The 21,783-nt window shown below is 35.6% G+C and overlaps 1 protein-coding gene across 1 annotated transcript in view; it reads right to left on the reverse strand.

Annotated features, from left to right (window-relative positions):
- MEIKIN (meiotic kinetochore factor) overlaps positions 1-21,783 on the reverse strand; it is a 140,433-nt gene that overhangs the window by 100,941 nt on the left and 17,709 nt on the right. The window contains exons 6-8 of the mRNA XM_011951046.1: positions 15,584-15,703; positions 10,628-10,667; positions 5,586-5,650 (exon numbers count right to left, since the gene is read on the reverse strand). Coding sequence (XP_011806436.1) covers positions 5,586-5,650; positions 10,628-10,667; positions 15,584-15,703 — 225 coding nt within the window. The remainder of the gene's footprint in view (positions 1-5,585; positions 5,651-10,627; positions 10,668-15,583; positions 15,704-21,783) is intronic.

The raw sequence follows: 21,783 nt of genomic DNA on the forward strand, positions 1-21,783 counted from the left end.
ATTTGGAAAACCCCATCGTCTCAGCCCCAAATCTCCTTAAGCTGATAAGCAACTTCAGCAAAGTCTCAGGATACAAAATCAATGTGCAAAAATCAGAATGACTTGTAAAAAAAAAAAAAAAAAAAAAAACCAACAGATACTGACAAAGTTGCAGAGAAAACAGAATGCTTATATACTGTTAGTGGGAGTGTAAATTATTTCAAACATTGTGGAAAGCAGTGTGGGTAATTCCTCAAACAGCTAAAAACAGAACTACCATTTGACTCAGAAATTCCATTATTAGGTATTTACCCAAAGGAATATAACTTATTCTACCATAAAGACATATACAAGCATATATTTATCATAGCACTATTCACAATAGCAACGACATGGAATCAACCTAAATGTTCATCAATGGTAGACTGGAGAAAAAAATGTGGTACACATACACCATGGAATGCTACGCAGCCATACAAAAGAATATATCCTCAGCAGCAACACAGATATATCTGGAGGCCATTATCCTAAGCAAACTAATAGAGGAACAGAAAACCAAATATTGCACAGTCTCACTTATAAGTGGGACCTCAACATTGGGTATATATGGACAGAAAGAAGGAACAACAGACACTGGGGCCTACTTGAGGGTGAGAGGAGGGTGACTATTGAAAAAATACCTATCAGGTACTATGCTTATTACATAGATGATGAAATAATCTGCTCACCAAACCACCGTGACGCACAATTTATCTATGTAACAAATGAGATACGTGTATACCTGAATCTAAAATAAAAGATAAAAAATGAGGAATTTTAGAAACTAACAAACACATGAAAATTAAACAATATGCTCCTGAATGACTAGTGAGTCAATGAAGAATTAAGACGGAAACTGAAAATATTCTTGAAACAAATCATAATGGAAATACAACATACCAAAACCTACAGGATACAGTGAAAGCAATACTAACAGGGAAATTTACAGTTATAAATGCTTACATCAAAAATAATAAAAACATCAAATAAACAACCTAACAATGCATCTTAAAGAACTAAAAAAGAGCAAACCAAACCCAAACTTAGTAGAAGAAATAAAAAAGATCAGAGCAGAAACAAATGAATTTGAAAACAATACAAAAAAGCAATGAAACAAAAAACTGGTTTCTTGTAAAAAAACTGACAAACCTGTAGCCAGACTAAGAAACAAGAGAGAAAACCCAATTAAACAAAGTCATAGATTAAAAGGGAGACATTACAACTGACACCGCAGACATTCAAAGGATCATTAGTATCTACTATGAGCAACTACATCCAGTAGACATAAGCAATCTAGTGTGACTGAACCATGAAGCAATCCAAAACCTTGGGCTGGGCAGGTGGCTTACGCCTGTAATCCCAGCACTTTGGGAGGATGAGGTGGGCGGATCACGAAGTCAGGAGTTCGAGACCAGCCTGACCAACATGGTGAAACCCTGTCTCTACTAAAAATACAAAAATTAGCCGGATGTGGTGGCGTGCGACTGTAATCTCAGCTTCTCAGGAGGCTGAGGCAAGAGAATCACTTGAATCCGGGAGTCAGAGGTTGCAGTGAGCTGAGATTGAGCCATTGCACTCCAGCCTGGGCAACAGAGTGAGACTCCGTCTCAAAATAAATAAATAAATAAATAAAATAAATCGAAAACCTGAATAGGACAATAAAAGTAACAAGATTGAAGCTATAATAAAAAGTCTCCTGGTAAAGAAAAGTCCAGGACCTAGTGGCTTCACTGTTGAACTCTACCAAATATTTAAAGAAGACCTAATACTAATCCTACTCAAACTGTTCCAAAAAATAGAGGATGAGGGAGTACTGCCAAACTCATTCAATGCAATCAGTATTACCCTGATATGAACACCAACCAAAGACATATAAAAAAAAGAAAACTATAGGCCAATGTCTCTGATGAAATTGATGTAAAATTCCTCAACAAAATAATATCAAACTGAATTCAACAACTTATTAAACAGATCATTCTTCAAGACCAAGTGGGATTTACCCCAAGAATGCAAGGATGATTCAACATATGCAAATCAATCAATATGATACATCATATCAACAGAATAAAGGAAAAAACCATATGCTCATTCAAATTATGCTAGAAAATCATGTGATAAAATTCAACATCCCTTCATGATAAAAATTCTCAAAACACTAGGTACAGAAGGAACATACCTCAATATAATAAAAGCCAATATATGACAGACCTACAGCTAGTATCATACTAACTGGGGAAAAACTGAAAGCCTTTCTTTGTAAATCTGGAATAAGACATGATGCTCACTTTCACCATTATTATTCAACATAGTATCGGAAGTCTTAGCTAGAGCAGTCAGACAAGAGAAAGAAATAACGGGCATCCAAATTGTAAAGGAAGAAGTCAAATTATCTTTGTTTGCAGATGACATGATCTTATAATTAAAAGAAAAACTAAAGATTCCATCAAAAAACTAGTAGATCTGATATATAAATTAGGAAAGTTACTGATACGAAATCAACATACAAAAATCAGTGGCATTTTCATATGCCAACTGTGAACAATCCGAAAAAGAAATCAAGAAAGTAATACCATTTACAAGAGCAACAAATAAACTAAAATATCTAGGGCTTAACCAAAAATCTGAAAGATCTCTACAATGAAAACTATGAAACACTGACACAAGAAATTGAAGAAGACAGCAAAAAATTGGAAAGATATTCCATGTTCATGGACTGAAAGAATCAATATGGTTAATATGGCCACACAGCCCAAAGTAATCTTTAGGTTTAATGCAATCCCTATCAAAATACCAATGAAATTCTTCCCACAAATAAAACAAAGTACTAAAATTTATATGGAACACAAAAGACCCAGAATAGTCAAAGCTATCCTGAGCAAAAATAACAAAACTGAGAAATCACATTACTTGACTTTAAATTATACTATAGCACTACAGTAACCCAAACAGCATGGTACTGACATAAAAAACAGACACATAGACCAAGGAATCAGAAAAGGGAACCCATAGATAAATCTGTACATCTACACTGAACTCATTTTTTTACAAAGGTGCCAAGGACATTCTTTGGGGAAGGGCCAGTTTCTTTAATATGGTGCTTGGAAAACTGGATAGCTACATGGAAAAGAATGAAACTAGACCCTTTGTCTGTTGCCATATGAAAAATCAAATTAAAATGGATTAAAAACTTTAAGACCTCAAACTATGAAACTACTACAAAAAAAACATTGGGGAAAGTCTCTAGGACATTGGGCTGGGCAATGATATCTTGAGTAATACCCCGCAAACACAGGCAACCAAAGCAAAATGACAAATGAGATTATATCAAATTAAAATGCTTCTGCACAGCAAAGGAAACCATCAATAAAGTGAAGAGACAACCCATAGAATGGGGGAAAATACTTGCAAGCTACTTTACCTAATTAGGGATTAATAACCAGAATATATAAGGAGCTCACACAACTCTACAGGAAAAACAAAAATCTAATAATTCAATTAAAAATGAGCAAAAGACCTAAACAGACATTTCTCAAAAGAAGACATACAAGTGGCAAACAGGTATATGAAAAGGTGCTCAACATCATTGATCATCAGAGAAATGCAAATCAAAACTACAATGTCGTATCATCTTACCCCAGTTAAAATGGCTTTTATCCAAAAGTCAGGCAATAACAGATGCTGGTGAGGATGTGGAGAAAAGGGAACCCTTGTATACTGTTGGTGGGAATGTAAATTAATATAACCACTATGGATAACTGTTGGGAGGTTCCTCAAAAACATAAAAACAGAGATATCATATGATCCAGTGATCCTACTGCTGAGTATATATGCAAACGAAAGGAAATCAGTATATCAAAGAGGTATCTGCACTCCTACATTTGTTTCAGCACTATTCACAACAGCCAAGATTTGGAAACAACCTAAGTGTCCATCAACAGATGAATGGATAAAGAAAATGTGGTACATAAACACAATGGAGTACTATTCAGCCATAAAAAAGAATGAGATCTTGTCATTTACAATAACATGACTGAAACTGAAGGTCATTATGATAAGTGAAATAAACCGGCACAGGACAAACATCGCTTGTTCTCACATATTTGTGGGATCTAAAATCAAAACAATTGAACTCATGGAGACAGAGAATAGAAGGATGGTTACCAGAGGCTGGGAAGGATAGTTGGGGAGGGGGAGTGGTTTGTAGGGAAGGTGGGGATGGTTAACGGGTACAAAAAAAATAGTTAGAAAGAATGAATAAGACCTAGTATTTGCTAGCACAACAGGGTGACTGTAGTCAAAAATAATTTAATTATACATTTAAAAATAACTAAGAGTATAACTGTATTATTTGTAACACAAAGGATAAATGCTTGAGGGCATGCATACCCTACTTACCCTGATATGATTATTATGCATTGCATACCTGTATTAAAATATCTCATGTAAGCCATAAACATATATACCATCTACGTATCCACGAATGTTAATAAAATAATTTTAAAAAGAAATGTGTAAAGAAATCTCTAGAGTCAGAAGTGGCTTATTTAATTTTAAATTTTAAGTTACCATATAAAAGTAAGGATACAAAAACATACAGAATTCAAGAATCCCTATTCTGCCCTACCACCAAGCTTTGTAAATATTTTCCACAGCTAAAGCGACACTTTTTATTGGGCAAAACCTAGGTAAAATCATGGTTGTTTTTGGTACACTTACCACTTTCTTTTTAATTAGTGCTTATCTGTTATTCACACATTCCCTTATTCTTTGATATGTAAAACAAATCCTTCTTCCAATGCTAACCCTCCGGGGTAGAAGGTATTGCTCCTTCCAAGGATTTTGTGCTTTTACAAGATTGGTTTTCATCACTAGACTAATTTTGCTTAGAACAGAAAGTATATTAATTGTTTTATACATACAGTTCCTAACTTAATGTGTGGCATTTAGTAAATGCTCATTAAGCTAACGTCTTAAAATGAAGATTATGCAAATATATATTCATACAAACATTTACAACCATCAACAGCAAAATCAGCAATTCTTCAAGTTTACTCTCAAATGGATGCTATAAAACTTGATGCAGGAAACACAGAAAAATCTGAGATACAGCAGAGGTTAATAAGGATGTAAATGTCTTGCTAAATTTATCCTAATTGTAAACTACATAAAGGTTAATAATGCAAGACACTTTGCTGATCCCTTTATTTTTCAATCATTATGCTTAACTACAATATATGTTTACTTATTATTCTCTCCTACACCTGAAATCTACAAGGGGAGGAAAAGTGTATCACTTCCACTAGTATACATAACAATGTCTAGTATGGAGTTCATATTCATTAAATGTTTATTAAATGAATAAATGATTGATGCTGTGGGGATAGTTAAGACCCACTTTCTGATCCCACATATCTTCATTTCTTAAATACAACCAAGCTAAAAAGTATTCAGTTCACTGGGCTACTAACTTTGTTAATAATACATGTTGCAGGTAGCAAAAATAAATACAGAATCATGTATTTTAACAGAAGTATTGCAATTACTACAGAAAATAATTAGTTTCATACCTGATTCTGAATTTGAAGCACACTTTGCTTTTGGAGACACATTTTGATTTGCTACTGTCATCCCTCTATAACAAGAACAAACTAGTTAGTGGTATTTTCTAAATCTTTCAGTAACTTTCAAAAATCCTCAAATAATATTTAAAATAAAGATATTTATTTGTGATTATCCTGTGGGAAAATATACAGTTGCTGAGAAAAAATGTTACAGTATTTATATGAGCAAATAGGTTAATTAAAAAGGCAACATATTTATACATATATGAGTGTGAAGCAATATGTGTAGAGGACAGGGCATGGTGTTTTGAATAAGACAGACCCTGCTTTAAACCCCAGTTCCACTACTCACACTTGAGTGGCCTTTGGAAAGCTACTTAGCCTGTCTTGAGTCTTGGTTATCTCATTTATGCAAAAGGGATAGTAATCCTGTTTCCTAACATTCTTATGGAAAGAAATTTAAGACACATGACAGATTGATGATGATCTTGATGATGATATTATTATCATCATTATTATTATTATTATTATCATTATTGAAAGAGGGTCTTGCTCTGTTACCCAGGCTAGACTGCAGTAAAAGATTTTTTTGAAATTAATATCCTGGATTTTTTTTGTACTTCTACAAACTAGACCACCCCCAATTCTATCTAAATGTGTAGGAAAGGACTAGCTATCACAAAAGGAATAAATACCAAAGGATCAAAGCTCAGCCTTTGACCACAAAAATGGGATTTCTGAGTCCCTAGCAAGAAAATGCAGTTGAAAACCAAATGTGAGAAGGGGATTTTCTAAATGTCTATACTGATTAATTGAATAGTTGAACTCAGTAAACAGAAACAATTTTATTCTTTCATATTTCCCTTTAAACGTATCCTGTCAAAATAGTACTTTCTTGCCCTGAATGAACTTTCAGGTAGATTTCTTTTTACTAATGCTTTTCTGGCATTCTCTTGTAATAAGTAGCTATTTTTAGGTAACACAAAGTTCAGTGTAATATTACAAATCCAAACTCTTCTTATGCAATTTAAATTTTTTCCTTTTCTCAGCTTGGGCATGATTTAGACTCAGAATATGCTGTGGGAAGAGCAACCACTATCAGTTTTGTCTCTGTTTCTTGTTCTTTTCCCTTGCCTATTTGGAAACTACACTTTGGTTTCCCCTGGCAGTGAATTATAGGAAAGGAGTTTTAGAAATGTACAGGAAAGGTCTTTTTCAATCTTGACTGAACAGTTATCTGCCATTGGTATCTCTGGGATATGACAGGTAATCAAATGTGGACTCTTTCAAACCTGAAGTATTCTTAAGGGTTCTTTGGAGGTTTACCTGTCACTGGAGCTCTACCTATCACTGGAGCTCTCTCACTTGCTGCTTTTTATCGTCTCCTCAGCTTTTGCCTTTGATGATAGAACCTCCAACTGCTTTTGAGTGAGGTTACTTCATCCTTTGCAGGAAGTCATATTGGGCATAATCTCTTTCAAGATGATCCATAATTAGCCCCGTTCTATGGAATCCATATTTGGCCTATTGGCATTATGCACAAATCTTTGTCATGTCAAACTCTCAAAGTATATCTAGCTTCCTCTTTATTCTGCCATTCCAAAGCACCTAACAGACCCTCTTGCCTTTAGACTTTTCAGGTATGAGTCAGAAACTAACTCCCAGGGACATATGTTGAACCTTCCAAATGGTTCTCTTGGAGCTTCCTTTCTTGTATTGAGGTGAGGGAGAAGTCTCCTCACTCCATATGACACCAATAATAGCTCTTATCAAAGAAATATGTATTCTTGAACTTTTCATCTTTTTCTTAGCCTTTTCTTAGTTTGGAGATGAGTAATAAGCTAATGCTGGTAGAACTGGGTTTTGACCTCACCTTTTATAAACTCCACATAGATAATTCTACACAGAATAAGGAATGGGGGTACTTGTCAATGATTTGTTTTCATCAGTAAGGCAATTGTCCAAACTCTAAGACAACATGAAAACCACATTTAACATTTTGCTACATTCCTCAAGTTCCTATTAACATATGTAAGTTAAAACACAACTACAGAATTCTACTATTAGCCATTGCTATGGTTTGAATGTTTGTCTCCTCCAAAATTCGTGTTGAAATTTAATCCCCAATGTGGCAGTATTGAGAGACAGGGACTTTAAGAGGTGACTGGATCATGAGTGTTCTGCCTTCATAAATGGATTAAGCCATTCATGGATTAATGAAGTAATGGATTAATATGTTATCATGGGAATGGTATGATTGGCTTTACAAGAGTAAAAAGAGACACCTGAGCTACTATGTTCAGTCGTTCAGTCGCTTTGCTATGTGATGCCCTGTGCCACTTCGGGACTCTGCAGAGAGTCCCCACCAGCAAGAAGGCCCTCCTCACTAACTGCAGCCCCTTGACCTTAGAATTCTTAGCCTCCATAACTGTAAGAAATAAATTCATAGCCAGGCATGGTGGCACATGCTTGTAGTCCTATTTACTCAGAAGGCTGACTGAGGCTGGAAGATCACTTGAACCCAGGAGTTTAAGGTTACAGTGAGCTATGATGGTGCCACTGCACTCCAGCCTGGGCAACAGAGTAAGACTCTGTTTCTAAAAAAAAGAAAGAAAGAAAGAAGAAAAAAAGGAAAGAAGGAAGGGAGGAAGAAGGATGGACAGACAGATGGAAGGAAAGAGAGAGAGGGGGAGGGAGGGAGGCAGAGAGAGAAAGAAAGAGAAAGAGAAGGAAAAGAAAAGAAAAAGAAAAAGGAAGGTGGTGGGGGAAGGGGAAGGGGAAGGAAATGAAAGGAAAGAAATTCTTTTTCTTTATAAATTACCCAGTTTCAGGTATTTTGTAATAAGCAACAGAAAACAGACTAAGACAACCATATGATACAGAAAAAGCTAAGGAAGTTAACAAAGATAGATCTCTCCTCCACACCTTCCAGTCTACAGCATTATTCCAAAGAGAAGTGGGGCAAAGACTTAGGAAACAAGCAGACAATGGGAGCTGACTTTTCTCCTCAAGGCCCAAATATGGAGACAGGGGTAATAAATGGGAGGATGACATTAGAAGAGGTGAAGAGAAAGCCAAAAGGAGAGGGGGTATGTACTAACTCCCTGTTTAGAACTCTAGGAAATGTCCACACAGGGTGGAAACAACATAACAAGAAGAGCTGGGGATGTTTAGGCAGAGAGGAGGCATCAGTTAGCTCTCCTGAGATTCTCTTAATTCCTGGGTATTGAGAACAAGTTCTCAAGGTTCTGTACACCAAGAGCAATCAAGAAAGTGGCCAAATTCACAGCCAAAACACCTGGCATAGGAGTGCTGTGGTGAAGTGACTCTACTACAAAGGTTGTAGAAAGCTACCTAATCAAAGTCTGGATACAGGACTTCAATGAGACTCAAAGGGTTTGGGAGAGCAACAAAAACCAAGGTGAGGTAAAATCAGCAATGGAGGACCTCAGGTCCTAAATAAGGCCTTAAGTTTATGAGCCAGTGATTTTTTCAGTGGAGTCCAGACCTGGTATAGAACCAGTCTAGAAGCCTTGAAGCAAGAATCAGTAAAAATCCAGAGACAATTATGGGATTCCAGATACCCTCAGATCCTAACCTTACTCTTACCCCAGCACTGCTACAAGGCTCCGTAAGGTCTGCCCCTATTCCTACACACTTACATTTAGGGTGACTATTTGTCCAAACTGGAACATTTCTGAGAGTACAAGGTACTCTATTAAGAATTATGTCAGAAAAACAGGCATATACTGAGACTGCCCAGGCAGATAAAGGGATATGATCGCCTACCAATATGCCATTCTTAGGACTATGGAATGGGGAGAACATCTAAGACTCAGCATTCACCCAAAAAGGACTTCTAACCAGAAGTAAATGGATGACAATAAGTAAGTTTAACTCATTATTTCCCAGCTAAATAGTAGAGAAGGGTGATAAGGGTTTAAGAGAAGTTTAGATGAGTTATTTTAAAAAATAAATGAAGCTATATTTTCTTTGCACATATAAGTGGTAGGTTTTATTTTTCAAAGAGAGGTCAGTATTTAGGTGAGACAGGAAATAGTCTCAGATACACATAATCAAGTGTTTTATTACATTTGCTCAATTTCAATACATAGACAACAGTCATTAAAGTGGATCTACAAAGAAGTTATAGCAACATAAATAAAACCCCCTTTCTCCATTAGCTACTATGTCAAAGTTGTAGGGGTTTTACTTTGTGAATGTGCTACTTAAATAAAAAGAATACCAGATGTCTAGTAGACAATAGGCACTCAAATCTGGTATCATTATTATCCAAATACCATTCTATCCTCCTTAAGAATATATTATATTATAAATTGTGCAAGGAATTTTTTTAAGTGACTCCATCATCATCTCTGGTGACCTTCGTCATTTATATTTACAATTTTCACTGTCATGTACTGAAGGACAATTCACCCAAAAACAACAGTAAGAGATTTTATTTTCTTCAGAAAATTCTCACCATTTAGATACAGGAATATTTATAAAGAGGCTATCATACTAACGCTACTCTCTTCTCACGCTACATACATTTCCCAAGAAGACAACTATGCCTTCAGTCCAGGACTTTTCCCTTGCTCTCTGGGCTGGGCCATCCAACTCATTGTTGGACACCTCCACTTGAAGGTGCTGTCGGTACCTCAGTGTTACCCCAACCCACTCCTGCTTTTTCATTTGTGTTCCCTCACCTAGTGAATAAGTTTTCATCCAATTTCCTAAGTCAGAGGGATGAGGGCCAACTTGGATTTCGACTTCTTCCAATCTGTCATTAAAAACTATTGACTATCTCTCTTGAATTTTTCTCAAACTTTTCCTTTTTGCTATCATTGCTGAGGGCAGAGATTTTGTTTGTAATCAATTTTGTTCACTACTATATCTCTAGCAATTACAACAGTCCTGACACATAGTGAGTCCTCAACAAATAATAAATGAACACCTGAGTTTGTGGACTAACAATCGTATTTGCTATGTAACTATTATAACACAGGGTTTCAGAAGCTCAACAATTTAAAAATTTTAATTCTTACGTTTCTCTGTGGCATTTCTGATAGTCTTCTGAAGAGGTACCTAGGAAAGAAAATAAAAACAATCTATTAGAAATATAATTCGAAGACAAACCAGAGGCTAAACTTAGGTAAAAATGAGTATTTTCCCCCAAGTGCAGTTTATTTTTATAACTTTTTAAATATTGTTTTTTTTTGTCTGCCACTTAAATTAGGTAAAAATATTTTCAAAATATCAAAGTAAAAAAATGTTGCAAAATGTTATGAGATACAGGAATCTCTCCCTTGTATTTGAATACTTCTTTATAATTTTTGAAGTCTTTTTACATGTATTATCTTACTTGATTCTTACAACAATCCTGTCAGGTAAATATATCAATTTATTATCCCCATTTTACATATACGAAAAAAACAACTGGTTGGATTACAAAACTAGGCTTCCTGGGTACAGTGGCTCACGCCTGTAATCCCAACACTTTGGGGAGCCAAGGCAGGTGGATCACCTGAGGTCAGGCGTTCAAGACCAGCCTGGGCAACAAGGTGAAACCCCGTCTCTACTAAAAATACAAAAATTAGCTGGCTGTGGTGGCACACGCCTGTAATCCCAGCTATTTGGGAGGCTGAGGCTCCAGAATTGGTTGAACCCAGAAGTGGAGGCTGCAGTAAGCCGAGACTGCACCACTGCACTCCAGCCTGGGCAACAGAGTGATACTCTGTCTCAAAAAAAATAAAAAAATAGAAAACTAATAGTCAAATACTAGTCCAATACCAAATATATAGAAACGCATACTAGTAGATTGATTAGTCAAGAGAATTTCTGCCAGCCAACATTTGCTGCCTCAGGTACATTAAGATGTTAATAGGAATATAAAGAACCATGGGTATAGTTATCTAAAGAAATTAAAACCTTTAGTGGCTTTGGTACTTTGCTTATGTTAGATTAGGATTTTTAAATCTCACAAATTAAAGAGGAGACAAAGTGAATGATGCCTTTAAGCATTTCCTCAAAGGGAGGTTCTCAAAACATATACAGGGGACCCTTATCATCTAGCATCTATTCTGTTTTTGCTGGTAAGAGTCGCCTCGTTTTTTTTTCCCTGATGGTCCAGGCATAGGCTATAACTCAATACTGTGAGAGCCCTGCATCTCCCTGGACAAAGTGACTGGATCAGGGAAAGGCATATAAACTAATGAAGCCCATGTGTAAGGTCTAGGACTTCAGTTCAAATTGTTGGGAAAGAGAAGCACTTTTTTCAATGTATTTGAGGCTGTGAGTATGTAAGCCCAGAGCCAGCAAAAGTTGCTCCAAGAAGGGACTTGTCTGAGAGCATAACTGACATAGAGGGATCCTGAGCCAAGGGATAGAGAGGAATTGGATCCTACTGATATCATTTGAAACCCTGGATCAAATTACCTATGTACCTGATTTATTGCTGAATTTTTCAGGTACATGTGGTAACAAATTCCTTTTTTAACCTAATACTGTTAGCTTTTTGACATTTGCAATGGACAAGAATCCTAACCAAAACATTTGCTAAAGAGACAGGCTGCTTCTTTGAGAACTTTATTTCAGCAAAGGAGTTGCCAAACTAAACATAAAACAGAAGACAAGGCCTTCAAACACTAGAAATACTGCCATCTAGACAGCTATCAACTTTCCAATAAAGGACCCCTAACTCAATGTTCTTTGACTAATATGACCCTTTCTTAGTGGCAGGCTCTAATAGATGGGCTGCCAATATCCATTCCTACTCCCCTTCTTCATTTTCCTTGCCTTCTACCACAATAGAGGATAGGAAAGCAAAATACTTGGTTTCTCAGCCTCCCTGGTGGTAGATAAATGCATGACCCAGTTCTGGCCAATAGAACTAAGTAGAAGTCAGCTGGGAATTTCTAGGAAAGCTTTCCTTCTTTCAATAAAAGGATACATGTGGCGCTATTCAGCCCTCTCTCATTCTTTCTACCAGGAACATGGCTGTGACACCTAGAGTTTAGCAACCACCTTGCAACTATGGGGTAACAAACCAACACACTTAGCTGTATGTTGACATAAGACCCTATGATCTTGATGATATTAGTGAGTTGCTACATAGCTCTGGGCTGGTATGGGAGAAACATAAACCCAATATAAATAAAAAAAATTTTGCATGACAAAAAATACCATGAACAAAAAGACAACCAAAAAACTGGGATAAAATATTCATAATATATACCACAGACAAAAGGCCAATATTCTTCAAATAAAAATGGCCCTTAAACATATGAAAAATGTTTAAGCTCACATATAATTATGGAAATGCAAGTTAAAATAGCACAGAGATACTATTTGTCACCTTTGAGAGTAGCAAAATTAAAAAAAAATGACAGCACATTCTGTTGGTAAGGATATGGGGAGACCAGCACTTTAACACACTGCTGTTTGGAATGCAAACTGTTATAATCCTTCTGGAGGAAAATTTGGCAATATCCAATAAAATGATAACCTTCTGACCCAGTTATCCTACCTCTGAAAATCTACCTTGAAGACACACTGCCAATAACATGAAAATATATATCATAAGTTTATTCACTGTGTATTGTTTATAATGGCAAAATATTGGGGAAAAACCTAAATACCCAATATATAGGTATTTTTGAATAAACAAAAGTACATCCACAGAGTGGAGTACTATGCAGCTGTAAAAAATAAGAGGAAGATCTCTATGTAAACTGATGTGGAGTGATTTCTAGTACATACTGTTAGGTGGAAAAATCAAAGTGAAAGAAGAGTAGCTATATAGCATGGTACCCTTCATGTAACAAAGAAGAGGATATAAAGAAATACATTGATATCTCCTCATTTGTACAAAAGAAACACAGGAAGGATAAGTCAAAAACTAAAAAGACCAGTTACCCACAGTGGGTAAGTGAGAAAGGGGTAGAAAGAAGAGAAGAATGGTAGCTGGAAGAAGGTGAAAGTGATAATTTTCTGAGAATATCTTTTTATATAGCTATGACTCTAAAACCATAATAATATTTCATATTCCTAAATACATACACAAAACCAAACAGGACAGGTGAATGCAAAAGTGAATCAATAACAAATGAGTATAGCTATACGTATTACAAGTGAATAACTTCTCATATGCTAAGGGAGGTGGGGAGAAAATGAACTTACATAACTTTGGAAAATTAGTATTTTGACTGGATGCTATAATGCTAAAGACAAAAAGAACTGTATGCAAATGCTGTAATTTATTTACTTAAATGTGTTGCTTACAGGGGCCTGGGTTAACACTTCTGAAACTACTCTATATATACTAGAAATAAATAAATAAATAAATGAATGAACGTATGATGAAAGTATTGGATTTCAAACCATAGAATAAATATCCATGAGTCTACACTGAATTAGTAATCAAATAAATAAACAAATGGCAGAAAAGAGAAAGTTCTTCTTTTACAGTAGAATTCCAATTAATAAAAGTAGCAGTAAAGAATAGAATAAAAAATCACCATTGGACAAACACCACAGTAATAAAGGTTGAAGTCAACTGGCTCCTCTGATGGCTGCTAAAATTAGTGAAATACCATTTCAGAAGAAAGAGAGTTTACAGTCTCAAACTATCTTTTTGTAGATATTCAAAAATTACAAGGAGAAAACAGCAATTTTTAATTGGAGAAATTCAGCAGATACCACCTTAACCAAATGATGAAATTTAACATCACCAGTAATAAGACATAATATTCTTCAAATAAAAATGAGAGGACAGCATGAACCCTTTGATATGATATGATACACTGCAAAGGCACAACATAATTTCTGTGGTACTCTTACCAAAAATTGCATAACTTCATTCCTTTGTTTTTTGTTTTTTGTTTTTTTCAGAAGATCCATATTCTGTCACCCAGGCAGAAGTTCAGTGGTACAAACATGGTTCACTATAGCCTTGACCTCCTGTGCTCAAGCGATCCTCTCATTCTCCCACCTCAGCCTCCTGAGTAGCTGAGACTACAGGCGTGCACCAGCACATCTGGTTCATTTTTTATTTTTTGTAGAGATAGAGGTCTCACTATGTTGTCCAGGCTGGTCTTGAACTCCTGGCCTCAAGCAGTCCTCCCACCTCAGTCTCCCAAAGTGCTGGGATTACAGGTGTCAGCCACTGCACCCAGCCATAACTTCATTCCTATCATAAAGAAACATCAAGACAAATCCCAACCAAGGGACATTCTACAAAATAACTCATCAGTAATCTGAAAGACTGAGGAACTATTATAAACTGCAGGAGACTAGGGAGAAGTAACAATTAAATGTGACATGGGATCCAGGATGGATCATGAAACAGAAAAAAGGAAAGACTAAATGAAAAGTCTAAAAATAGTTCAAAATAAAAAGTTATAAAAGGCTGAGTGCAATGGCACATGCCTATTTATCTCAGCACTTTGGAAGGCCAAGGTAGAAGAATTGCTTGAGGCCAGGAGTTTGAGACCAGCCTGGGCAACATAGCGAGATTCCATCTCTACAAAAAATTGTTTAAATTACTTGTTGTGCCCGGGAGCAGTGGCTCACACCTGTAATCCCAGCACTTTGGGAAGCCAAGGCAGGCAGATCACCTGAGGTCAGGAGTTCAAGACCAGCCTGGCCAACATGGTAAAACCCTATCTCTACAAAAATACAAAAATATACTGGGTGTGGTGGCACGCACCTGTAACCCTAGCTACTAGGGAGGCTGAGGCAGGAGAATTGCTTGAACCTGGGGAGACAGAGGTTGCAGTGAGCCTAAATTGTGCCACTGCACTGCAGCCTGGGCAAAACAGTAAGACTCTATCTCAAAATAAATAAATTTAAAAAGTAAACTAAACATACTTCTGCTATTATTAGATATTATCTGTAGCCAAAGGCAATCCAACTGAGAAACTTAGCTTAGAAATCATTCAAGAGAAAAAATCCTTTGCTTTTCCAACATAGATAAGAAATGTTCCCCTGTGTGTGCAACTCACTTAAAATTGCAGAGACATTTGAAAACTGTGTTGCCTTCTCTATCGCTACTGCTTTACTGGTATCCAGAAGAGTAGAATTCTTCCACTGCATGTGTTCTTCCAAGTTGGGACACTCCCAGTCTAAAACAGCAGAGAAGAAATAGCGTAAGACTTTGAACAACAGCCTACAAATGATAGGTTCCTTCCTACCCCACCTTAGGTCCCCAGCCCATACCAAATGATGGTACTATAATTGAAAGTTTTGGATGAGACAGAAAAAAAATAAGCTTTGACAGATCAATATACTAAATAATCTATGGTCTGTTCTGGTTCTCTTACCCTGCCTTCCTTTCTAGACTTTTCCACCATAAGGATTATTGATCTAAGAGACAGGTAGCACACATGTGAGCTGCCTATTATGTTTTATATATGTTATACCTATGTACCATTAAAAATCACATCACTAAATAACATACAGTCAGCCCTTTGTATCTATGAGTTCCACATTTGTGGATTCAACCAAACATGGACTGAAAATATTCAGGAAAAAAATTGCATCCATACTCAACATACACAGTCTTTTTTTTCTTGTAATTATTCTCTAAACAATAGAGTATAACAACTACTTACAAAGCATTTACATTGTATTAAGTATTATAAGTAATCTAAAGATTATTTAAACTATATAGAAGTATGTGCATAGGTTACATGCAAATACCATGCCATTTTATATCAGGGACTTCAGCATCCACAGATTTTGGTATCCAAGGGAGGTTTTAGAACCAACCTCCATGGATACCATGGATACCAAACTGTACATAAACTGCTATTACTTAATATCAGTTTTAAGCTTTCTAGTGATTTCCCACTATGGAAGAATAAGACTATTCCCTGTATATTCACCCATCCCCACCTTTCCTACCCCTCCCATTGTCTCTATAGTGTTATATCATATATTAAGTTAGAGCAATATTCATATAGACATATGATGATAAAATGTTATAAAAATGCTGTTTACTCTGGTGGTATATCAAAACCACCTTTTGTTTTTCCTGGAGTCAATACAAGTCCCTTTCCTCATCTGTTTAGTTTTATACATACACACACACATACACACACACACTCTTTTGAGACAGAGTCTTGCTCTGTCACCCAGGCTAGAGTGCAGTGGTGTGATCTTGGCTCATTGCAACCTCTGCCTCCTAGGTTCAAGTGATTCTCCTGCCTCAGACACCTGAGTAGCTGGGATTACAGGCACCCACCACCATGCCCGGCTAATTTTTGTATTTTTGTAGAGACAGAGTTTCGCCATGTTGGCCAGGCTTGTCTCAAACTCCTGACCTCAAGTGATTCGCCCGCCTCAGCCTCCCAAAGTGCTGATTACAGGCGTGTGCCACCACTCCTGGTCTCTATACATTTTTAAATCTATTTAATCTCAAACACTACCAAATTGCATAAATCCATTCCATTTATTCCACTCCCTGGTGTTTTAGAATTTCATAATGCTGTGCCTTGGTGTTTTTCATCTACTGTACTAGGCACACTATGGTCATTTTAACCCAGAAACTCACAATTTATAGCTCAAAAAATGTTATTGAATATTTGTTGATAATTTTCTTCCCTTTTTTCCATTATCTTTTCCTGGATCTCCTATTATTTGACGCTGGATTTCATATACTGTTCTTATTTTTTTCTCTAAATTTTAATCTTTTTTTCTTTATTTTCTCCTCTTTTTCCCTCCTTTTTTTCTTATGTTTTTTTTCTGGTAAATCTCAACTTAATATTTTAATCCTTTTACTGAGTTTTCCATTCTGCTATTGCATTTCATTGTTCTTAGAACAGCCTCTTTTTCATAGCATCCTATTCTTATTTAATGGATAAAATATATATTTTCTTATCTCAATGAAGATTTTAAAAAATATTTTCCTCTCCTTGTTTCTATTTCTTTTATTCTTTTCCCTCCTACTTAATTTCCTTGTTTCAAGATTTTTAAATTTTAAAAGTTTAAACATTTTACTTTTTAAAATTCCTTTTATAGTTAGAACAGTTAACATGAGATCTACACTCCAACTTTTAAGTGTACAATCCAGTGTTGTTAACTAAAGGCACAGCATTCTATAGCAGCTCTCTAGAGCTCACTCCTACATGTGTAAGTGAAACTTAATACAGATTGATAGCAACTCCCAATTTTCCCTTCCTGCCAGATCCTGTCAAACATCATCCTACTCTCTGCTTCTATAAGTCTGGCTATTTTAGATAATTTATATAAGTAGAAATATCAAGTATTCGACCTTCTGTGACTGGCTTATTTCATTTAACATAACGTCCTCAAGGTTCATCCGTGCCGTCACAAATTGCAGGATTTCTTTCTTAAGGCTGAATAATATTCCATTGCATTTATACATCACATTTTCTTTATCCATTCATCTATCAACAAACATTAAGGTTTTTTCCACATCTCGGCTACTATGAATAATGCTGCAGTGAATAAGGGAGTGCGAATATCTCTTTGAGATCCTGATTTTAATTATTTTGGATATTCACACAGGGACTGATGGACCACATGGTCATTCTGTTTTCAATTTTTAGGAACACCTCCATACTGTTTCTATAGCTGCTGTGCCATTTTACATTCCCACCAACAGTGTACAAGGGTTCTAAATTATCCACACCCTTGCCAACATTTGTTATCTTTTGTTTTTGTTTTTTGGTAATAGCCCTTTTAACAAGTGTGAGGTGATACTGTGGTTTTGATTTGCCTGTTCCTGATGATTAATGATGTTGAGCATTTTTTCATATACTTGTTGGCTATTGCTGCTGCTGCTTTGGAGAAATATCTATTCAAGTTATTTGTCTAATTTTTAAATCAGGTTGTCTTTTTTGTTTAGTTTTGCTATTCATTTATAAGAGTTCCTTATGCATTTTAGTTATTTACTCCTTTATCAGATATATGATTTACAAATATTTTCTTCCATTTTGGTATGTTGTCTCTTTACTCTGTTGATTGTTTCTTTTGCTGTTCAGAAGCTTTTGCTGTGCAGAAGTGATGATGTCTCACTTGTTACTGTTCTTGTTGCCTACACTTTTGGTATCATATCCATGAAATCACTGCTAAGACTAATGTTATGAAGCTTTTCCCCTATGTTTTCTTCTAGGAGTTTTATATTTAAGTATTTAATCCATTTTGAATTAATTCTTGTGTATAGGTGTCAGTGTCCAATTTCATTACTTTGTATGTGGATATTCAGTTTTCCCAACAGCATTTGTTGAAGAAAGTATCCTTTCCTCATTGTGTATTCTTGGCACTCTATCCTGTCAAAGATAAGTTGGCCATATATGTATGGATTCATTTATCTTATGACAGTACCATACTGTTTGAATTACTATAGCATCACAGTGTATTTTGAAATCAGGAAGTATGATGTTCCTACTTTGTTCTTCTCAAGATTATTTTGGCTATTTGAGCTTCTTTGTAGTTCCATATACACTTCAGCGTTGCTTTGTTATTTCTATTAAAAAATGCCATTGAGATTTTGATAGAGATCGCATCCAATTTGTAGATTGCTTTGGGTGTATGGATATTTTAACAATATTAAGTCTTCCAACTCATAAACATGAGATGTGTGTCCGTTTCTTTTTAAATTTTATTCATCATTGTTTTTCAGCATATATATCTTCTACTTCTTAAGTTTATTCGTAAATATTGTATACTTTTTGATGATATTGTAAATGAGATTGTTTTATTTCCTTTTCAGGTAGTTTATTGCTAGTATATAGAAACACAACTGATTTTCGTATGTTAATTTTATAGTCTACAATTTTACTGAATTCATTTAATTGTTCAAATATGTTTGTGTGTGTGTGTGTGTTTTTTTTAGAGTCTCACTCTGTCACCCAGGCTGGAGTGCAGTGGCATGAACCCGGCCCACTGCAACCTCCACCTCTTGATTAAAGCAATTCTCCTGCCTCAACCTCCTGAGTAGCTGGGACTACAGGCGCCTGCCACCACGCCCAGCTCATTTTTGTATTTTTAGTATAGAAGGGGTTTCACCATGTTGGCCAGGCTGGTCTTGAACTCCTGATCTCATGTGATCTGCCTGCCTCGGCCTCCTAAATTGCTGGAATTACAGGTGTGAGCCACCACATCCGGCCTTGTGGTGTCTTTAGAGTGTTTTACATATAAGATCATGTCATCTGCACAAACAGATTATTTTACTTCAATTTAGATGCTTTTTATTTTTTTGTTGCCTAATTGCTGTGACTAGGACTATGCTGAACAAAAGTATTCAGCATACTTCCTGATCTTAGAGGAACAGCTTTCAGTTTTTTACTACTGAGTATGATGTTAGCTATGGGCTTCTCATATACTGTCTTTATTATGTTGAGGTAATTGCCTTCTGTTCCTAGTTTGAGAGTTTTCATCATAAAAGATGTTGAATTTTGTCAAATCCTTTCGCTGTATCTATTGAAATTACTGTGTAATTGTTACCCTTTGTTCTGTTAAAGTAGTGTTACACTTTAGTTGATTTTTGTATTTGGAACCATCCTTGCATTCCAGGGATAAATGCCACTTGGTCATGGTGTATGATCCTTTTAATGTAGAGATGAATTTGAATTGCTAGTATTTTGTTGAGGATTTTTATATCTATGTTTATCAGGGATATTGTCTTATAGTTGTCTTTGCTTGTAGTATTTACCTCACTTTAGTATGAGGGTAATGCTGGCCTCAAAGAATTAGTTTGAAAGTGTTTTCTCCTCTTTAATTTTTAAGAAGAGTTTAAGGAAGAGTTTAAGTTTAAGAATAGTTTAATAAAGACCATATATAAGAACTGGAATTAAATATTCTTTAAATGTTTGGTAGAATTCACTAGTGAAGCCATCTGGTCCTGGACTTGCCTTTGTTGGAAGGTTTTTGATTGCTTGTTCAATCTCCTTACTAGTTATAGGTCTGCCCAGATTTTATATTTCTTCGTGACTCAGTCTTAATAGGTTATATGTTTCTAGGAATTTCTTCTTTCCTTCTAAGTTATTCAATTTATTGTCCTATAATTGGGCGTGGTAGTCTCATGATTATTTTTTTTTCTGTGGCATCAGGTATAAAGTTTCATCTTGCACTTTGAATTTTATTGAGTCTTCTTTTTTTCTTAATCTAACTAAAGGTTTGTCAAATTTGTCCTTTCAACAAACCAACTCTTAGTTCCACTTATTTCTATTTTTTTCGATTCTCTGTTCCATTTATTTCTGCTCTAAACTTTATTTCCTTCTATCTGATAATTTTTGGCTGTTCATTCTTTTTTCTAGTTCCTTGAGGTGTAACATTAGCTTATTTGAAATGTTTCTTTTTAAATGTAGTTATTGCTATAAAATTCCCTCAGTACTGCTTTTGCTATATTCCACGTTTTAATATATTGTGCTTTTGTCCAAAGATATTTTCTAATTTCCCTTTTGATTTCTTCTTTGACTCACTGGTTATTCAAGAGTATGTTAAATTTCCACATATTTGTGAATTTTCCAGTATTCCTTCTACTACTGATTTCTAGTTTTGTTCCATTGTGGTCAGAAAAGATACTTGGTATGTTTTCAATCTTCCATTTGTTAAGACTTGTTTTGTGACATAACATGATCTATTATGGAGACTGTCCTATCTGTGCATGAGAGAAATATATATTCTGCCACTGTTGGGTAGAATGTTTTGTATACATATTAGGTCCATGTTGTCTATAGCGTTGTTCAAGTCTGCCGTTTGCTTACCTGTTTTCTGTCTGAATGTTCTATCCATTGCTAAAAGTGGGTTATATTGAATTATCCCACAATTATTGTATTACTATTTTTCCCTTCAGTTCTGTCAATGTCTGTTTTATATATTTAGATGCTGATGTTGGGTGCATACATATTTATAACTGTATATCTTCCTGGTGAATTGACCTTTTTATTATTATTTTTGTTCTTCTTTGTCTCTCATGACTGTTTTTGATTTGAAGTCTATCTTGTCTGACACAAATATAGCCACCCCTGCTCTCTTTTGGTTGCCATTTGTATGGAATATCTTTTTCCATCTCTCCATTTTTAGTGTATGTATCCTTAAATCTAAAGAGGGTCATCTGTAGACATCACATCATTAGATCTTGTTCTTTTATCCATTCAGTCACTCTGTGTTTTGATTGGGAAGTTTAACTTATTTAAAGTAATTATTGGTAGGTAGGGACTTAACTATTGTCATT

This window comes from Colobus angolensis, unplaced genomic scaffold, assembly GCF_000951035.1.
Source record: "Colobus angolensis palliatus isolate OR3802 unplaced genomic scaffold, Cang.pa_1.0 Scaffold314, whole genome shotgun sequence".
NCBI classification, from domain to species: Eukaryota; Metazoa; Chordata; class Mammalia; order Primates; family Cercopithecidae; genus Colobus; species Colobus angolensis.